Raw genomic sequence first — 13,862 nt, forward strand, 5'->3', positions numbered from 1 at the left:
CATAACTCTTCTTGCCATGAAACGCTTTCAGTAGCACTGACGCTCTGTGCACATAGTCTGGACGAGAGAAGAGAAGAGAAGAGTGAGTGATATAGTTAAAGCCAACAACTAACAACTGAGCTTGTGCAATCTCATATTAACTTCATCATGCCGTCTGTAAGACTAATATATAGATCTCTATTTTTCTACTCTCACTTTGCTAGTGGCAAGAATGTTGAGCATTTCATCTGCTACACTAGGAATGTGGATTGACATTGGTGTGTTAGGAAAGTTTGGTGTGCTCTTTGAGAACAGGCCGGTTATTGATAGGTCTGGCCTGCTTACTCATTCCACTCACACTTTTGTGGCACACACTGTATAGGGGGACGAGGAACGAGGAAAAGAACGTGGCACCGTGAGCCATATCCTCGGCAGACATTGCTGTCTTTGGAGACGAGCGTGGATTTTTTTGCAATCGTGCATTCTGCTTCCATAATGGTAAGCCCAGCCATTGTAAGGCAGTCAGACATGTCCTCCATGTTTCCATGTTCCTCCTCCATGTATTTTCTAGAACCATCTCCTTGTTTATTTTATTCTTTCTTTCCCTCTGCATCTCCTCAGATGGGACATCATGACTGGGCATGCCTCCACCTGGCTGTTTTAGTTGCCCTTTCTCTCATGACTGTAGCTTCATCTGTAAGGATTCCTGAGGAGCAAAAGAAAGAGGTAAGTGGGCATCATTTAAGGGAGTATGACGATACACGATATTGTTGAGAAGGTGCCAGGTGTGTAAACAGCTCTTGATTAACTGAGATGAAGATCCAATTTGAGGTGGATTCGTATAAATGAGTGTTTAACGTCAATGTTAAACTTTAAACTATTTAAATGTAGACAAAATCTATTCTGATTGAGATCCTGGTAAATTTATCTGCACCGTTTCTTCCCTGACATCCTCAATCCCGCTTGCTCTTGGAGCTGCCGCTGCGATTCCGTGTGGCGATAGATGGAGGCTTCAGTGATGTGTGGTTTGAAGTTGACCCGAAAACCAACCTACAGATGCTTAGAACTGGACAAGGTCATGACCAGATCATTGAAATTCGAGACTACACATTGGTAAGAATCTCATTCCTCTTTATTAATTCACATGAGTTGTCACGTTGGACTCGCAATACCATATTGGTAGTCAGTAGATGGCAGCACAAACAACGCCACGACTACGTGGCAAATTGATTTTTTTTTTCAACTGTGTGCATTGAGTATGCAATGTGATTCCTGTAATTCAGTAATTATATCGATATATCGATTTCTGTAATTCTGTATTTTCATTATTTTATGTTTCAATAAATTTTAACCCCACCCTGTAATTTACACAATCTCAACTGTCTGCTCACCTGCAATCATTTTGTTTCCCTTTAATTTCTACATCAGACCCCCAGGAGTACTAAACCAGCATTTAGAAAGTTTTATTAATTTATTTATTGGTTTTCTTCCTGCACTCTCAACACACCAAATTTCCAAACTGAATCAATTTCTGAGCTGCATCTCGGAGCCAGCTGGGACTTTAAGAATGAAATTTTGCATCAATAATGTCAATAGAAGTACACAGGAAAAAAAAAACACCTTTAGAGGCCATTTTCCCCACAGAGAAGGGGTTGGCCTTTTTCGGGCACCGTGTCCCCTTTTTTGAAGCAATGTTTTATGGCCGGATGCCCTTCCTGCCACCAACCCTGTTAGTCACCCCTTGCGACACACGGAATTACCAGTGAGCTGGTACTCAATTTGCCGACCTCAGAAGGATGACAGGCTGAGTCAACCCCCCTGGCGTTAATTCAGCGATCGACCGGGATTCTAACCCAGGATCCCAGGATCGAAAGCCGGCACCTTAACCGCTAAGCCAACACCAGGCTAATAGAAGTACACAGGGTTGGCCTAATAGTATGGCAGATAGGTGCAGGAATTGTGCCTTTGATGATACATGCATGGCATTTGGCACACAGAGTATGTCCTAAGAAAGATATTTGGCTATAGGGCCATCGCAGATTTATCCTTTTTTGAAAAATGGCCGCCATTGTTGTCGCAGGACAAATCTGCGATGGCCCTAAAGCCAAATATCTTCCTTAGGGCAAACTCTAACTGTGTGCCAACTCTCGTGCTTGTATCATCAAAGGCACAATTCTCCCAAATATTTCACCTACCTGCCGTACTATAAAAAAAGTTGTTAGGTATTACAAGCCAGGGGCATAGAAAAGGCCCCTTTACATAAGGGTATGTGCTTTATATAAGGGTGGCTTTGGGCCTCTCTTTGAATAAGTCAAAGTTAAGCTCTCACTTGATGCTTATGTGACACAAATACTTGTTCACAATTATTCATGCTTGCACCATAACTCTCATCCCAACCGCGTCTGTTTAAAAACATTTTTATAATCTGCATTTCAACTTTCTCCATTTGCTTCTCAGGGTTTGGCTGCAGTGAAATTTTATCAAAGCCCTCACTGCTACATCAAGGCCTTACCTCATCTTCACTTTGGCAGCCTCTCATCAAAGGTTCCCAAGAGGAAATCATCTGTTGTTACAAAAGAAATGCAAATGCAAGAAGAAAAGGTGATTGGAGCATTTCATAGAGTTTATAACTGAAGTTGTAAAATAAAAAGATGGAGGAAAAGCCATCAATAACAGGATTGTTCCCCCTCATAACTATCAGTTGTTCCTTTGTGTATTTCCACAGCTTGTCATCTCTTCCAGACCTCCCATTTCTCAAGACACTCTCCCTCAAGAACCCATTTGGATGCCAAGCTCTATGCCTTTGAGGGACACCTCATTTCTAGGCCCAAAGCTAAGTCAGCTGTGTGCCAACCGCCCTGTGTATTGGTTGCAACCATTCGATGACCATCGGAAAGCAGGTTAATATGGAGGAAATGAGAGATTTGAGTCAATTGTGGGCTTGGGCTTCTGGTGGGTTTGTGAGTACATATTAACCAATTTTTTTTTTAACCACCTTCAACAGGTATGGAAAGAAAGAAAAGACACAGGAGGCAATTGGAGGAAGGATATCCTGAGGTGTGTAAATGAAAGAAATGGGGTAAAGATATTTGACAAAAAAATAAAATCATGATGGGATGTAGGAAAGTGCAGAAATTGCAGAATCACATTACCACATCTAGCACATCATGATACTCTAGTGAAGTAGAATTACCTCCAAAGAAATTCTTTCAATCCTTATTTCTCAAAGAATGACCGGTAGAGATTTGGAATAATAAGTAATGTTAATAATTGAAATGTCACACTTTTACATTGTTTCATGGCATTCCATCAAAGGAAATCATACTCTTTCAAAATGGCTGCTTCATATGCCATCAGTAAGAGATGAAAACGTGAAAAACAGCAAGCTTATTTTCAGCTATAGGGAAAATATTTCGTCTGTTGAGCACGCACAAAAAGGCCTAATTAAGGATCTCTATATAAAATATATTAATGTCTATGTAAATGCAACTTTTCAAATTCTCTGTTGTTGTATAGCTCCAGACAGTTCTCTCGAACAAGCCCATGGCACGGAGACAGCCGATCAATCTTACAGGAGCGACTCAGAGATCCCGCACATCCAAGACGGTGTACCCCTGCCTTCACGAAGTCAGGACCACAACAGAGTTAGAGAGAGAGAGAGATAGAGAGAAATAGAGAAAGAAAGAGAGACAAGCAGGAAAGGGCCGGTTAATGGGGACAGATCACCACTCTGACCGTGACCACACTGCCCTGACAAATCCAGGCAGCAGGGAAGAATCTGGAAGATTTGCTCCGTGACTTGCATGGGGGGTACAACCACCACTAAGAGGCATTCCCGATAGTTGTAGTTCTCTATGGAAATGTGTATTGTGTCACACTGCTCCAGGTGGGAGAAGGTATTACAAGTCCCAAACCTTTACATAACAGTATTATTGTCCCCACATTTTCCAGTGCAGTGAGGTGTTTTGAATTACACAGCGAGAGGTATTTTGAATTACACGTTTGAATAAAGATAACATAAACCCCCCGGCTGCTTCCATATGGAGCGGGTGCTTCTAGTTATACTAATCCTGGGTTGAAATTTTCAAAAAGTTTATTACGAATCAGTCCGATTTTCCAAAGGTATTTTGAATTTCCCAGTTTAGGACAAAACTATGCAACATTTCATGCAGACAGAACATCTTTGTATACATTATGCTTCATCAACAATGATAATAATTTGACTGCATAGTTCTCCCAAATAAACAAACTGCATTTGTAAACCTTTTCATAAACAATATGAGTGTCTCAATATGTTTTAAAAAATGATGTGTATGTATCTATGTATATCTAGGTGTTGGCTTAGCGGTTAGGGTGCCGGCTTGGGATCCTAGGATCCTGGGTTCGAATCCCGGTCGATCGCTGAATTAACACCAGGGGGGTTGACTCAGCCTGTCATCCTTCCGAGGTCGGCAAATTGAGTACCAGCTTGCTGGGATGAATGATCCCGGAGTGTACCCCGGTTTAGAATAGGTACACCGTATCCCTGCGCATCGTAAGAGGCGACTAAGGGTTGGCGTCAGGAAGGGCATCCGGCCATAAAACATTGCCTCAAAACAGGGAACCATGATTGTCATGGGGCCCGCAAGGCCAACCCCTGCTCTAGCGGGGAAGAAATGGCCTTAAAACGATCATTTATATATATATATATATATATATATATATATATATATATATATATGTGTATGTATATATATATATATATATATATATATATATATATATATATAACTGTAATAAATAGTAGAAACTCCACAGTACGAGCAGGGCGTCTCATTTGCATTGATTAAATAATCGGGAGATGAAATAAGACGCGGACGTAGCTTCAGGACGTCGATCTTTAATTGACGTTGATATATATATATATATACAGTATATATATATATATATATATATATATATATATATATATATATATATATATATATATATATATATATATATATATAATCGGGAGATTAAATCAGACTCGGCCGTAGCTTCAGGACGGTCGATTTTTAATTCTCGACAAGCTTTCGACCAACAACGGTCTTCTTCTTAGTCTACAGAAACAACAGGCATGTATATCAATATAAGTATGTATAGTGACATGTGTGTAAGATGTGTGATGTGTGTAGAAAATGCATACAAAAGGAAGAGCCACGCTAAAGCTCACTCACCGTCCCCAAGGTCAGCGGAAGTGAAGCGCAGCTTACAGTTATCGTTCATGTTACAGTTGGTGCACGTGCATATACAAATATAGAGATACATACATACATAAACACACAAGCATATATTCATATACCATTTATATTCATATAATATATTTATATATTTATTTATATATTTATATAAATGACATATAAAGGTAGAATGAATGAATGAGTGAATGAGTGAATGAATGGGTTACGGTTAATGATTTGATTGGGTTGATGCTGAAACATTCTTTCATCATCAAAATTTATGCCATGAGGGATTTTTGTCTGAAGTTTATGTATCCAAAAGGCCTCACGTTTCAGAATCGTGGTGTGTGATCGATTTGTAATTGATTAAATGGCAGAGATTTGAATGTCATTTATAGAGTGATCCGGTTGATTAAAGTGTATCGTGTAAGGTAGAGATTTGCCCTGACTGGTGTGGAAGTTATTGATTTCTGACCGGGTGTTATTAAATCGTGTGTGGAGTGTATTCTCAGTTTTTCCAACATATTGTTTGGTGCACTCTTGGCAAGTGATTAGGTATGTGACCCATGTAGATTTGCAGTTCATATAGGAGGTGATGGGGAATTTTTGTCCAGTGCTGGAACTACAAAATTTGTTTCCTTCTAGTAAATGCTTGTGAATAATACATTTGTTTGCTGTGCATTTATAGAAGCCAGGGATCCTAGTTTCTTTGTTGTGGGGCTGTGGGTGCTTTGCTTTTACCAAGAGGTCCCTGAGTGTCTGACCACGTCGAAATGATGTTAGTGGAGGTTGAGGAAATGTGGTGCCGAGTGTTTCTGATTGATGGAGGAGAGGAAGGGCCTTATTCAGACTACTTGGCAATTGGGATGAGGTAGGAGAGTAGGTGGTTACCAGTGGGACACGGTTAGTTGCAGGTTTGGGTTTGTAAGTCAGAAGGTCTGCTCTCTGTATGCGTTTTGCTCGATTTATTGCTTCTTTCACAGAGTGAGGGTCATAGTTTCTTGCAATGAAGTGTGCTTCTAATTGGCAGAGAGAAGTTTCTTGTGCCATTTTTGTTGAGCAAATGCGTCTTACTCTGAGTGCTTGACTGTATGGTATGCTTGCAATAATTGTATGTTTAGGATGAGATGAAGAAGGGAGAAGGTAAGAGTGAGTGTCTGTTGGTTTGGTGTATAGTTCTGTTTCGGGTCTGTTATTTTGAAGTGTGAGTGATGTGTCTAGAAAGTGAACTTCGAACTGTGAGTTGTCGAATGTAAACTTGATGGTCGGATGAATCAAATTTAATTCATTTTGGAATTGTGTGAGACTACGGGGGAGATGACAGACAAATGATGACTGAGAAATGAATGATGACTGAGAGAATGATGATTGAGAGAGAGGAAGACAAATGTTGAATTGCGAAAGATGATGGGAATAGAGCCTGTGATTGATGCTGTGAGGAGGAACAGGTTGAGGTGGTTTGGTCATGTGTTGAGGAAGGATGAAAGTGACTGGTTGAGAAGAGTGATGGAAATGAATGTAGAAGGAAGTAGAGGACGGGGAAGACCGAGAAAGACTTGGCTAAAGATGGTGGAAGAAGAAATGTGGGCAAGGGGGTTAACAAGGAGAGATGCAGAAAATAGGGCAAAATGGGGAAGATTGTCATGGGGACCGCAAGGCTAGCCCCCGCTCTAGCAGGGAAAATTGCCTTAAAATGCATGTTGTACGGGGAACTGGATGTCATCAATATAATGTACTGTTACGAACTCCTCTCCGACCTCCTGGTCTCGGTATACCACCGAACCCCGGGAGGAATCACGGCAGAAAAATATATATTTCCGTGTCGAAATCAATAAGGAAACAACACCAATGATTACGAACAAACCAATAATATATTATAAATCACACAGGAATAACATTACCACCAATGACAATTAAGAGTGCACTCTCTATTCCATCAGCTAGCATGCATAAAGTAACTCAGTGTTCCAAGTGAGTGGAAAGAACCTTCCCCAATGTCTCTATATTCCCGTTTTCGAGCTCAGAGTTGGTCGCCTCCAGTGATCAACGGAACGATGTCGAATCGAAACCAGAATCTCGTTCAGATGACAGGCACAGACACGCCACCCAAAACGGCACCAAGGCGCACGCGACCCAAAGCGGAGAAAAGGGTCACGTGGTTAACGTGGCACAAAGGCGCACTCACGGCGACTGGGAAATCCAAATTCCCCCTCCAGGTACGAACTTTCACTGTTCACGGTCGGCGAGCCGCAAAGTAATCGTCAGAAGCCTCGGTGCACACACACACCACAGATACGTCTGAACGCGGTGGAAACGGTTGACGAAGCAAGGAAAGTTTGCTCGACGCGCGAAGCGCATGAGTCAAAATGGCGGACGGCTCGCACTTGAGACGTAATCACCCGACGATGGTTCCTCCGAATCCAACGCCAACCTGACACGTAGGTTTGATCAGTCTCAGCGATAACAACTCTATCGTGGAATCCCTTTCCAGGAAACCCCAAAGTTCACTCGTGTCTCTTGCTCGACAACGATCGATCCAGAACGCAAAGCAACCAGCTTCTTCTCCGACCTGTCTCACCGCCTCCTCCTCCTCGCTCGTCGTTTTCCAGTCCACGATTTCTTGTATCATTTTAAGTTAACCTTTTTAACTTTAGATAGCTGTTCCTGAATAATAAACCTTTTGAGAATAATAATAATACCTAATATCAGAAACATGTCAAGTGGGTGAAAACCCCAATAACGGAAGTTACGAATCCGTAACAGTACCCAGGATTTTTCCAAGATGCCGTGATGAGGTTGTGCATTGATCTTGGCCTCCATCATTCCCATGAAGATGTTAGCGTACGATGGTGCAACAGGGGTACCCATAGCGGTACCTTGAGTTTGAATATAATGTCGTCCGTTGAATTGGAAATTATTCAGTTTGAGTGTCAGTTCTAATAGGCGCATAAGGTTCCACTAACATCATTTTGATGTGGTCGGACACTCAGGGACCTCTTGGTAAAAGCAAAGCACCCACAGCCCCACAACAAAGAAACTAGGATCCCTGGCTTCTATGAATGCACAGCAAACAAATGTATTATTCACAAGCATTTACTAGAAGGAAACAAATTTTGTAGTTCCAGCACTGGACAAAAATTCCCCATCACCTCCTATATGAACTGCAAATCTACATGGGTCATATACCTAATCACTTGCCAAAAGTGCACCAAACAATATGTTGGAAAAACTGAGAATACACGACACATGATTTAATAACACCCGGTCAGAAATCAATAACTTCCACACCAGTCAGGGAAAATCTATACCTTACACGATACACTTTAATCAACCGGATCACTCTATAAATGACATTCAAATCTCTGCCATTGAATCAATCACAAATCGATCACACACCACGATTCTGAAACGTGAGTCCTTTTGGATACATAAACTTCTGACAAAAATCCCTCATGGCATAAATTTTGATGATTAAAGAATGTTCCTACATCAACCCAATCAAATCATTAACCGTAACCCATTCATTCACTCATTCACTCATTCATTCATTCTATCTTTATATGTCATTTATATAAATATATAAATTAATATATAAATATATTATATGAATATAAATGGTATATGAATATATTGTTACGGTCCGCGGATTGGATGTTATTTACCGAGCGGAGGTAACCGCGGCCGAACAGTTGTTCCCCGTTTCTTCCCGACTCACCCGATTCACCCAGACGTTGGCCAAATTGCGCTATGCCAAATCAATGATAGAAAGGACACGACGACTGGGAAAGATGAAACGACGCAAGGGGGGTACAGTTCTCAAGACCTCCGGAGGAGGGTATAATTACAGTGGTGGAGAAAAGGGGTAGATTACAAGGCAGAGTGAGGTAAAGACACAGAAGAGATGGGCACTTAAATACAGTCTTATCAAATCCCGGACAGACCACGGACAAACGGACAAGGTAGACTCACACGGGGATTGATGGCAGGAATGGACAGGTAGGTCGCTGGCACAAGGTGCACCTTGGCTCGGGGACAGGATAAAGCACGGTTCAAAGATGCAGGGAGGTCTCACAGCGCTCGGAGGTGGTCTTGCTTGCTCCAAGCTCAGCGCGCATCTGACGTCACCTCTCTCTCACTGCGCATGCTCAGCGGGGAGTGACACGCCCTCGGCTGGTTGGTTCCGCCCCAACTGGGGCCGGTCCGCCGCTTCCATTGGGTGCGGGGGTTACCGGGCTCCACCCTTGACGAGGAGCCGACAGGGAGCCACGTTCCGCCCCTGTTGGGTAACCCCGTCGAGCACATGTCCGATGGCGGCTCGTTGGGAAGGCCTGGTGCCCTCCCACCACTCCTACCAACCAAGCCGGAGTGAGGACGCGCACTCCCTGCGCTCGTTGTTGTTGTTGTTGTTGTTGTTGAAGAGAACTGTGAGGAAGAGCTGCGGGGAGGTATTGGGAGGTCCTAAACTTCCTAACGGTGCCATACAATCACATTCTGGTGCAACGAAGGGTCAGAATTAATGGAAACGAAACCTTAACTGACATAGACTAAGAATAACAAGCAAGATGTCCTATCGTTGTCTACCTGAGATGCGGTGGACCTGGATGCGACATTTAATGGGGGAAATAGGGGGAGGTCGGGTCTACAGAGTGTTGTTTACAGAAAATGGGACTAGGGAATGGGGGATTGGGGAGAGTTGGGAAGTATTGAGGAAATAGGGGAATATTTACAAGCGGATATGGATGGATGCAAATCCCATATCCGCAACACGGCGCCCTTCTCGACCTCGGGGCGTCCCGACCCGATAAATTTTTACCTACTTTAGTGTGGCACTCAGATGTAGTTCCCTCTACTCTTAACTCAACCCTGAGTGCGACAGTTTTACAGATGTTCACAAATGAGTAAATATGTCCCCCTGCGACGTTGCACCCTTCTCCTAACAGAAACACACCCACAGGATAACCGAATCGCGGAAAGCATCCTCAAACTAAACATACAGCTGGTAGGGAGCATCATTTATACAAGACTACATTGATATTTACACTGCGATCCAGGACCTGTTCTTTGAGGAACACATGCAGATGTTATGCATAGGGAGAGCACGCATGCCAGCATCGATACACCAACCCACGAGTGCCCTGTGGCCCTACGGCCTTTAATAATGTGCAGAGCACCCCTTCCAAGCACCAAAAGCACCACCCCATTATGCACAGTCAGCACCATCCGGTGCACCAATAAAGTGTTCAATAAAAATGCACAATCAAGTGTCCATGGTCACCGGTGGTGTCGCAGCCGGCCGATGTTCTGCTGCTGGTCTTGCCTTCATGGAGTGCACTTGGCCTTCTGGCTTCTTTAGAAATAAAGAAAGGCGCCAACCGCGTCCATTTCTTAATTGTGGCCATCAGGGGGGCCAACTAAAAGTGGTTCACCTGTATGGCATAGGTGCCACGTTGACCCAGAGGTCCATCAACGGGTGGTGCTTGACCGCAAAAGAACTGCGGTCCATTGTGGGCGGCCACAAGAATTGCGGTCCATATGGTGTATCGATCCAGGCAGCAAGCAGCGGAAGTACAGGCCCACAACTGCGGAGCCAGCACCTCTCTCTCCTCTCTCTCTGCCCCAAAGCCAGATCCTCGGAGGTGGGAGACAAAAGAAGACAGGTGAGTAAGGTGGTAAGGGCGCAAAAGTGCATGCAATAGAAGGTAATGCACACTGGGGGCACATGGGAACCAGGTGAGACAGGTACGTTCCTACCGTACACCCCCCCCCCCCACCAGGTAACCTACATTGCCCCTCCCTTACCCCTTACTGTATCCACAAAACACAACACTACCCATAAACATCTACTTTACACATCAACAAACGTCCCTACTGTCTTCCCCGTTCCTCCCATAAACCAAATTCGTCTTCTCTCCCCCCTAACCAATCAAATTTGCCATTTCCAACTCTCATCAAAATTTGCCATCTCCAACTCATCATCAGTCCCTCCTAAGGAGGGAGAGATGGAATCACCCCAATGTCTCATCCACGTCGTGATGCGTCTCACAAATCCAAACAGCAATTCTCATTTCCTGCAACACAAGACAAAGAAAACACAGGTGTGGAGTCATCATCATCACCTCAGGTAAGTGGCTGCGTATGGTGCGACAGGTTCATCAATCCTAACTATTTCCTAAATGACTTTAACAACTTTACATTACCCAGGGTCTTTCTCCTGCCAAACCATTGGCCCTCATTACTCTATGTGGTTCGAAGAACCAAAATCCCATTGACCATCTGTGGTGCACACCATCAATTTGGGTCTCACTCCCCGATTCAACACTCGGTGCTCCCGCACAATTTCGGTGGCTGGGTCATGTGACGCTCCCAGCTGGTCTGCCCACCTGCACACCTCCACCACTGTTGTTGCCTACCGAGCTCACCTGCTCCTCACCCTATCCTAACTAACTGGGGAAGGCCCTCTCGCACTCTCACCCCCTCGGTGCCCTCTCTGGCACGGGCTGCCCGATCCACACCCGGGATCCTCAGGCACCCACTGACACTAATGGCTCTCAGAGCCCACCTGCGGCCTCACCTGGCCGACATCTAACAGTGGCGGAGTGCCCAACCATTCACCCTCATACTAGCAGGCCACACGACCAGCCAATTTCACCACACCAATGCACCCATCCACAATACCATTCTGCAACCGCACCACAAATGCTAATATCCAACCACAATTTACCTATACCTTCTAACTATTCTTTAAACTACCCTCCCCGGGTACTCGTGAAAAGGGTCCACTCTTCCCCCAGCCACATCTTTGCACCACGCACACCACTCCGTACCACTTACTCCAACTCTCTCCACACCACTCATTCTCTGCTCCATATATTCCACACACCTGTACTTGCACACCTGTGCTCTCATACTTGGTGCCGCCTGCACCCTTCTCTCCCCCAAGCGCATTCGCGCTGATCCACAACACTCACTACTCACCATGACACTCATCCGCAATGCTCTCTCATTCATCACTTGTACACTCACACACACCTCGGAGCATTGCCTCACCAATACCTCATTTGAAGCTGCTCACCAGCACTTCCATTCATACTGCATCATCTGCTCTGTCTTCTCCCTTCTAAAACTCGCGCTCCTCCATCTTCCCTTACACTCAGCGCTCCAACGTCATTATCAAACACTAAGCTACTACGTCCCCACAGGTACCAAGGTACAGGTACCAAGGTACAGGTACCAAGTCTCCTACTTAAATCTTCTCCTACTAACCTACTCCTACTAACCTACTCCTACTCCTAAGTCTCCTACTAACCTTCTAGTTTCCCGGGGGCTGGCGGGGGGGGGGGGGGGGGTGTCTGGGGTCGGCTAACCCGCTCCCCCCTGGGCGGAGTTAAGGACCTCAACCGCCGGGGATCATCCCGGCGCGTGGCTCGACAGTGCCGCGCCAGGTGACCCAGACGGTTGCAAGTATAGCACCTCACCTGATAAGGTGCTTGTCTCCGGAATTCCAAATTTCCCCCCCTGAAGGTCTGAATTGGATTACCCGCTCGTGGTCCACCGCGGGCCACCTCCGGGGCCGCCTACCATGGTCCAGGTCCCGCCAGGCACTGGTCCACCAGCCTCCGGACCATGCCCGCCAGGTCAGGACTCACGTCGGGGGCGGGCCCCCTAAGGGGTCCTCCCTCCATCGGGGGTCCCACCTGGCGGACCGCCACTGCGTGACGCTCGCTCCCCCGGGCCAGGGGCCTCGCTGCTTCCCAACGGGCTGCAGCGTCAGCCGCCTGGCTAAGAGTCTGCGGGCGCCACATGGCGAGCTGTTGCCGGAGCTCAATATCCGGGAGGGCCTGGATAAAATGGTCCAGCACCAGGCTTTCCCGGGAATCCGCTGCCATGTTAGCATGTGCGATCCCCACCGCGCGGCGAATGTCGTGGGCAAGTTCCCCGATGGCTTCCTGGGGCTTGCGTTTTCGCAGCGCGAGCTGAGCTTTAACAAGCTCGCTCTGCTGTTCAATGCCGAATCGATTAATTAGGGCGTCGCAGAGGGCTGGCAGGGTGAGAGCACCCGGTGGTAATGCCGTCAGCACCTCCGCCGCCGTGCCGCGCAACGCGGCCACCAGGTGTACTACACCTTCGTCCTCACCCCAACCGTTGCCCTTACACACACAGTCAAACTGCGCCAGGTACGCTCGTAGATCACTCTTGCCGTCATACGGCGCGAGTGGGACCTTGTGGGACCACCTCATATGCGAGTCGTTGCCCGCCTGCCGGACCCCGTGCGTCGCCCCTTGCGGGGTCAGCGCGGGGCCGAACCGGCCGGGCTCCCACAGTACATTACCCCCAGGGGGCTCCCGTGCCTCCCCTGTCCCTCTAAAAACTACCCCTGTTGGTGTCGATGCATGGGTCACGCTTCCGCAACCCGCTACCCATTCCATACCACCACAACCTTGCTCACTCACACCTCTCCCATCACCGGACCCTCTCGCTCGCACCCTCGTTCCATACACTCTGGACCAGCCATACACCTCACTCTTGGCCTCTCACGAACATCCGGGTCCATCTCGACCCCCAAGTTTATTAAATCACCTGGCGCATCATACGCACGACCATATTGGTCACCACTTACACCGGGTCCTCTTTCTCTTCGCTTCTCCTCCATCACCTGCGAATCCCTCATCCGGTTAATGAGCA

At 46.1% G+C, this 13,862-nt stretch overlaps 1 protein-coding gene across 1 annotated transcript in view; it reads left to right on the forward strand.

The window, feature by feature from the left end:
• The first annotated feature begins 354 nt into the window (after positions 1 to 354).
• LOC137426365 (leukocyte cell-derived chemotaxin 1-like) overlaps positions 355 to 13,862 on the forward strand; it is a 29,823-nt gene continuing 16,315 nt past the window's right edge. The window contains exons 1-6 of the mRNA XM_078770924.1: positions 355 to 477; positions 601 to 705; positions 955 to 1,092; positions 2,437 to 2,580; positions 2,705 to 2,879; positions 2,984 to 3,036. Coding sequence (XP_078627050.1) covers positions 475 to 477; positions 601 to 705; positions 955 to 1,092; positions 2,437 to 2,580; positions 2,705 to 2,879; positions 2,984 to 3,036 — 618 coding nt within the window. The 5' untranslated portion in view covers positions 355 to 474. The remainder of the gene's footprint in view (positions 478 to 600; positions 706 to 954; positions 1,093 to 2,436; positions 2,581 to 2,704; positions 2,880 to 2,983; positions 3,037 to 13,862) is intronic.

The sequence above is a fragment of the Myxine glutinosa genome, chromosome 1 (assembly GCF_964187855.1).
Source record: "Myxine glutinosa chromosome 1, kmMyxGlut1.1, whole genome shotgun sequence".
In the NCBI taxonomy this organism is placed as follows: domain Eukaryota; kingdom Metazoa; phylum Chordata; class Myxini; order Myxiniformes; family Myxinidae; genus Myxine; species Myxine glutinosa.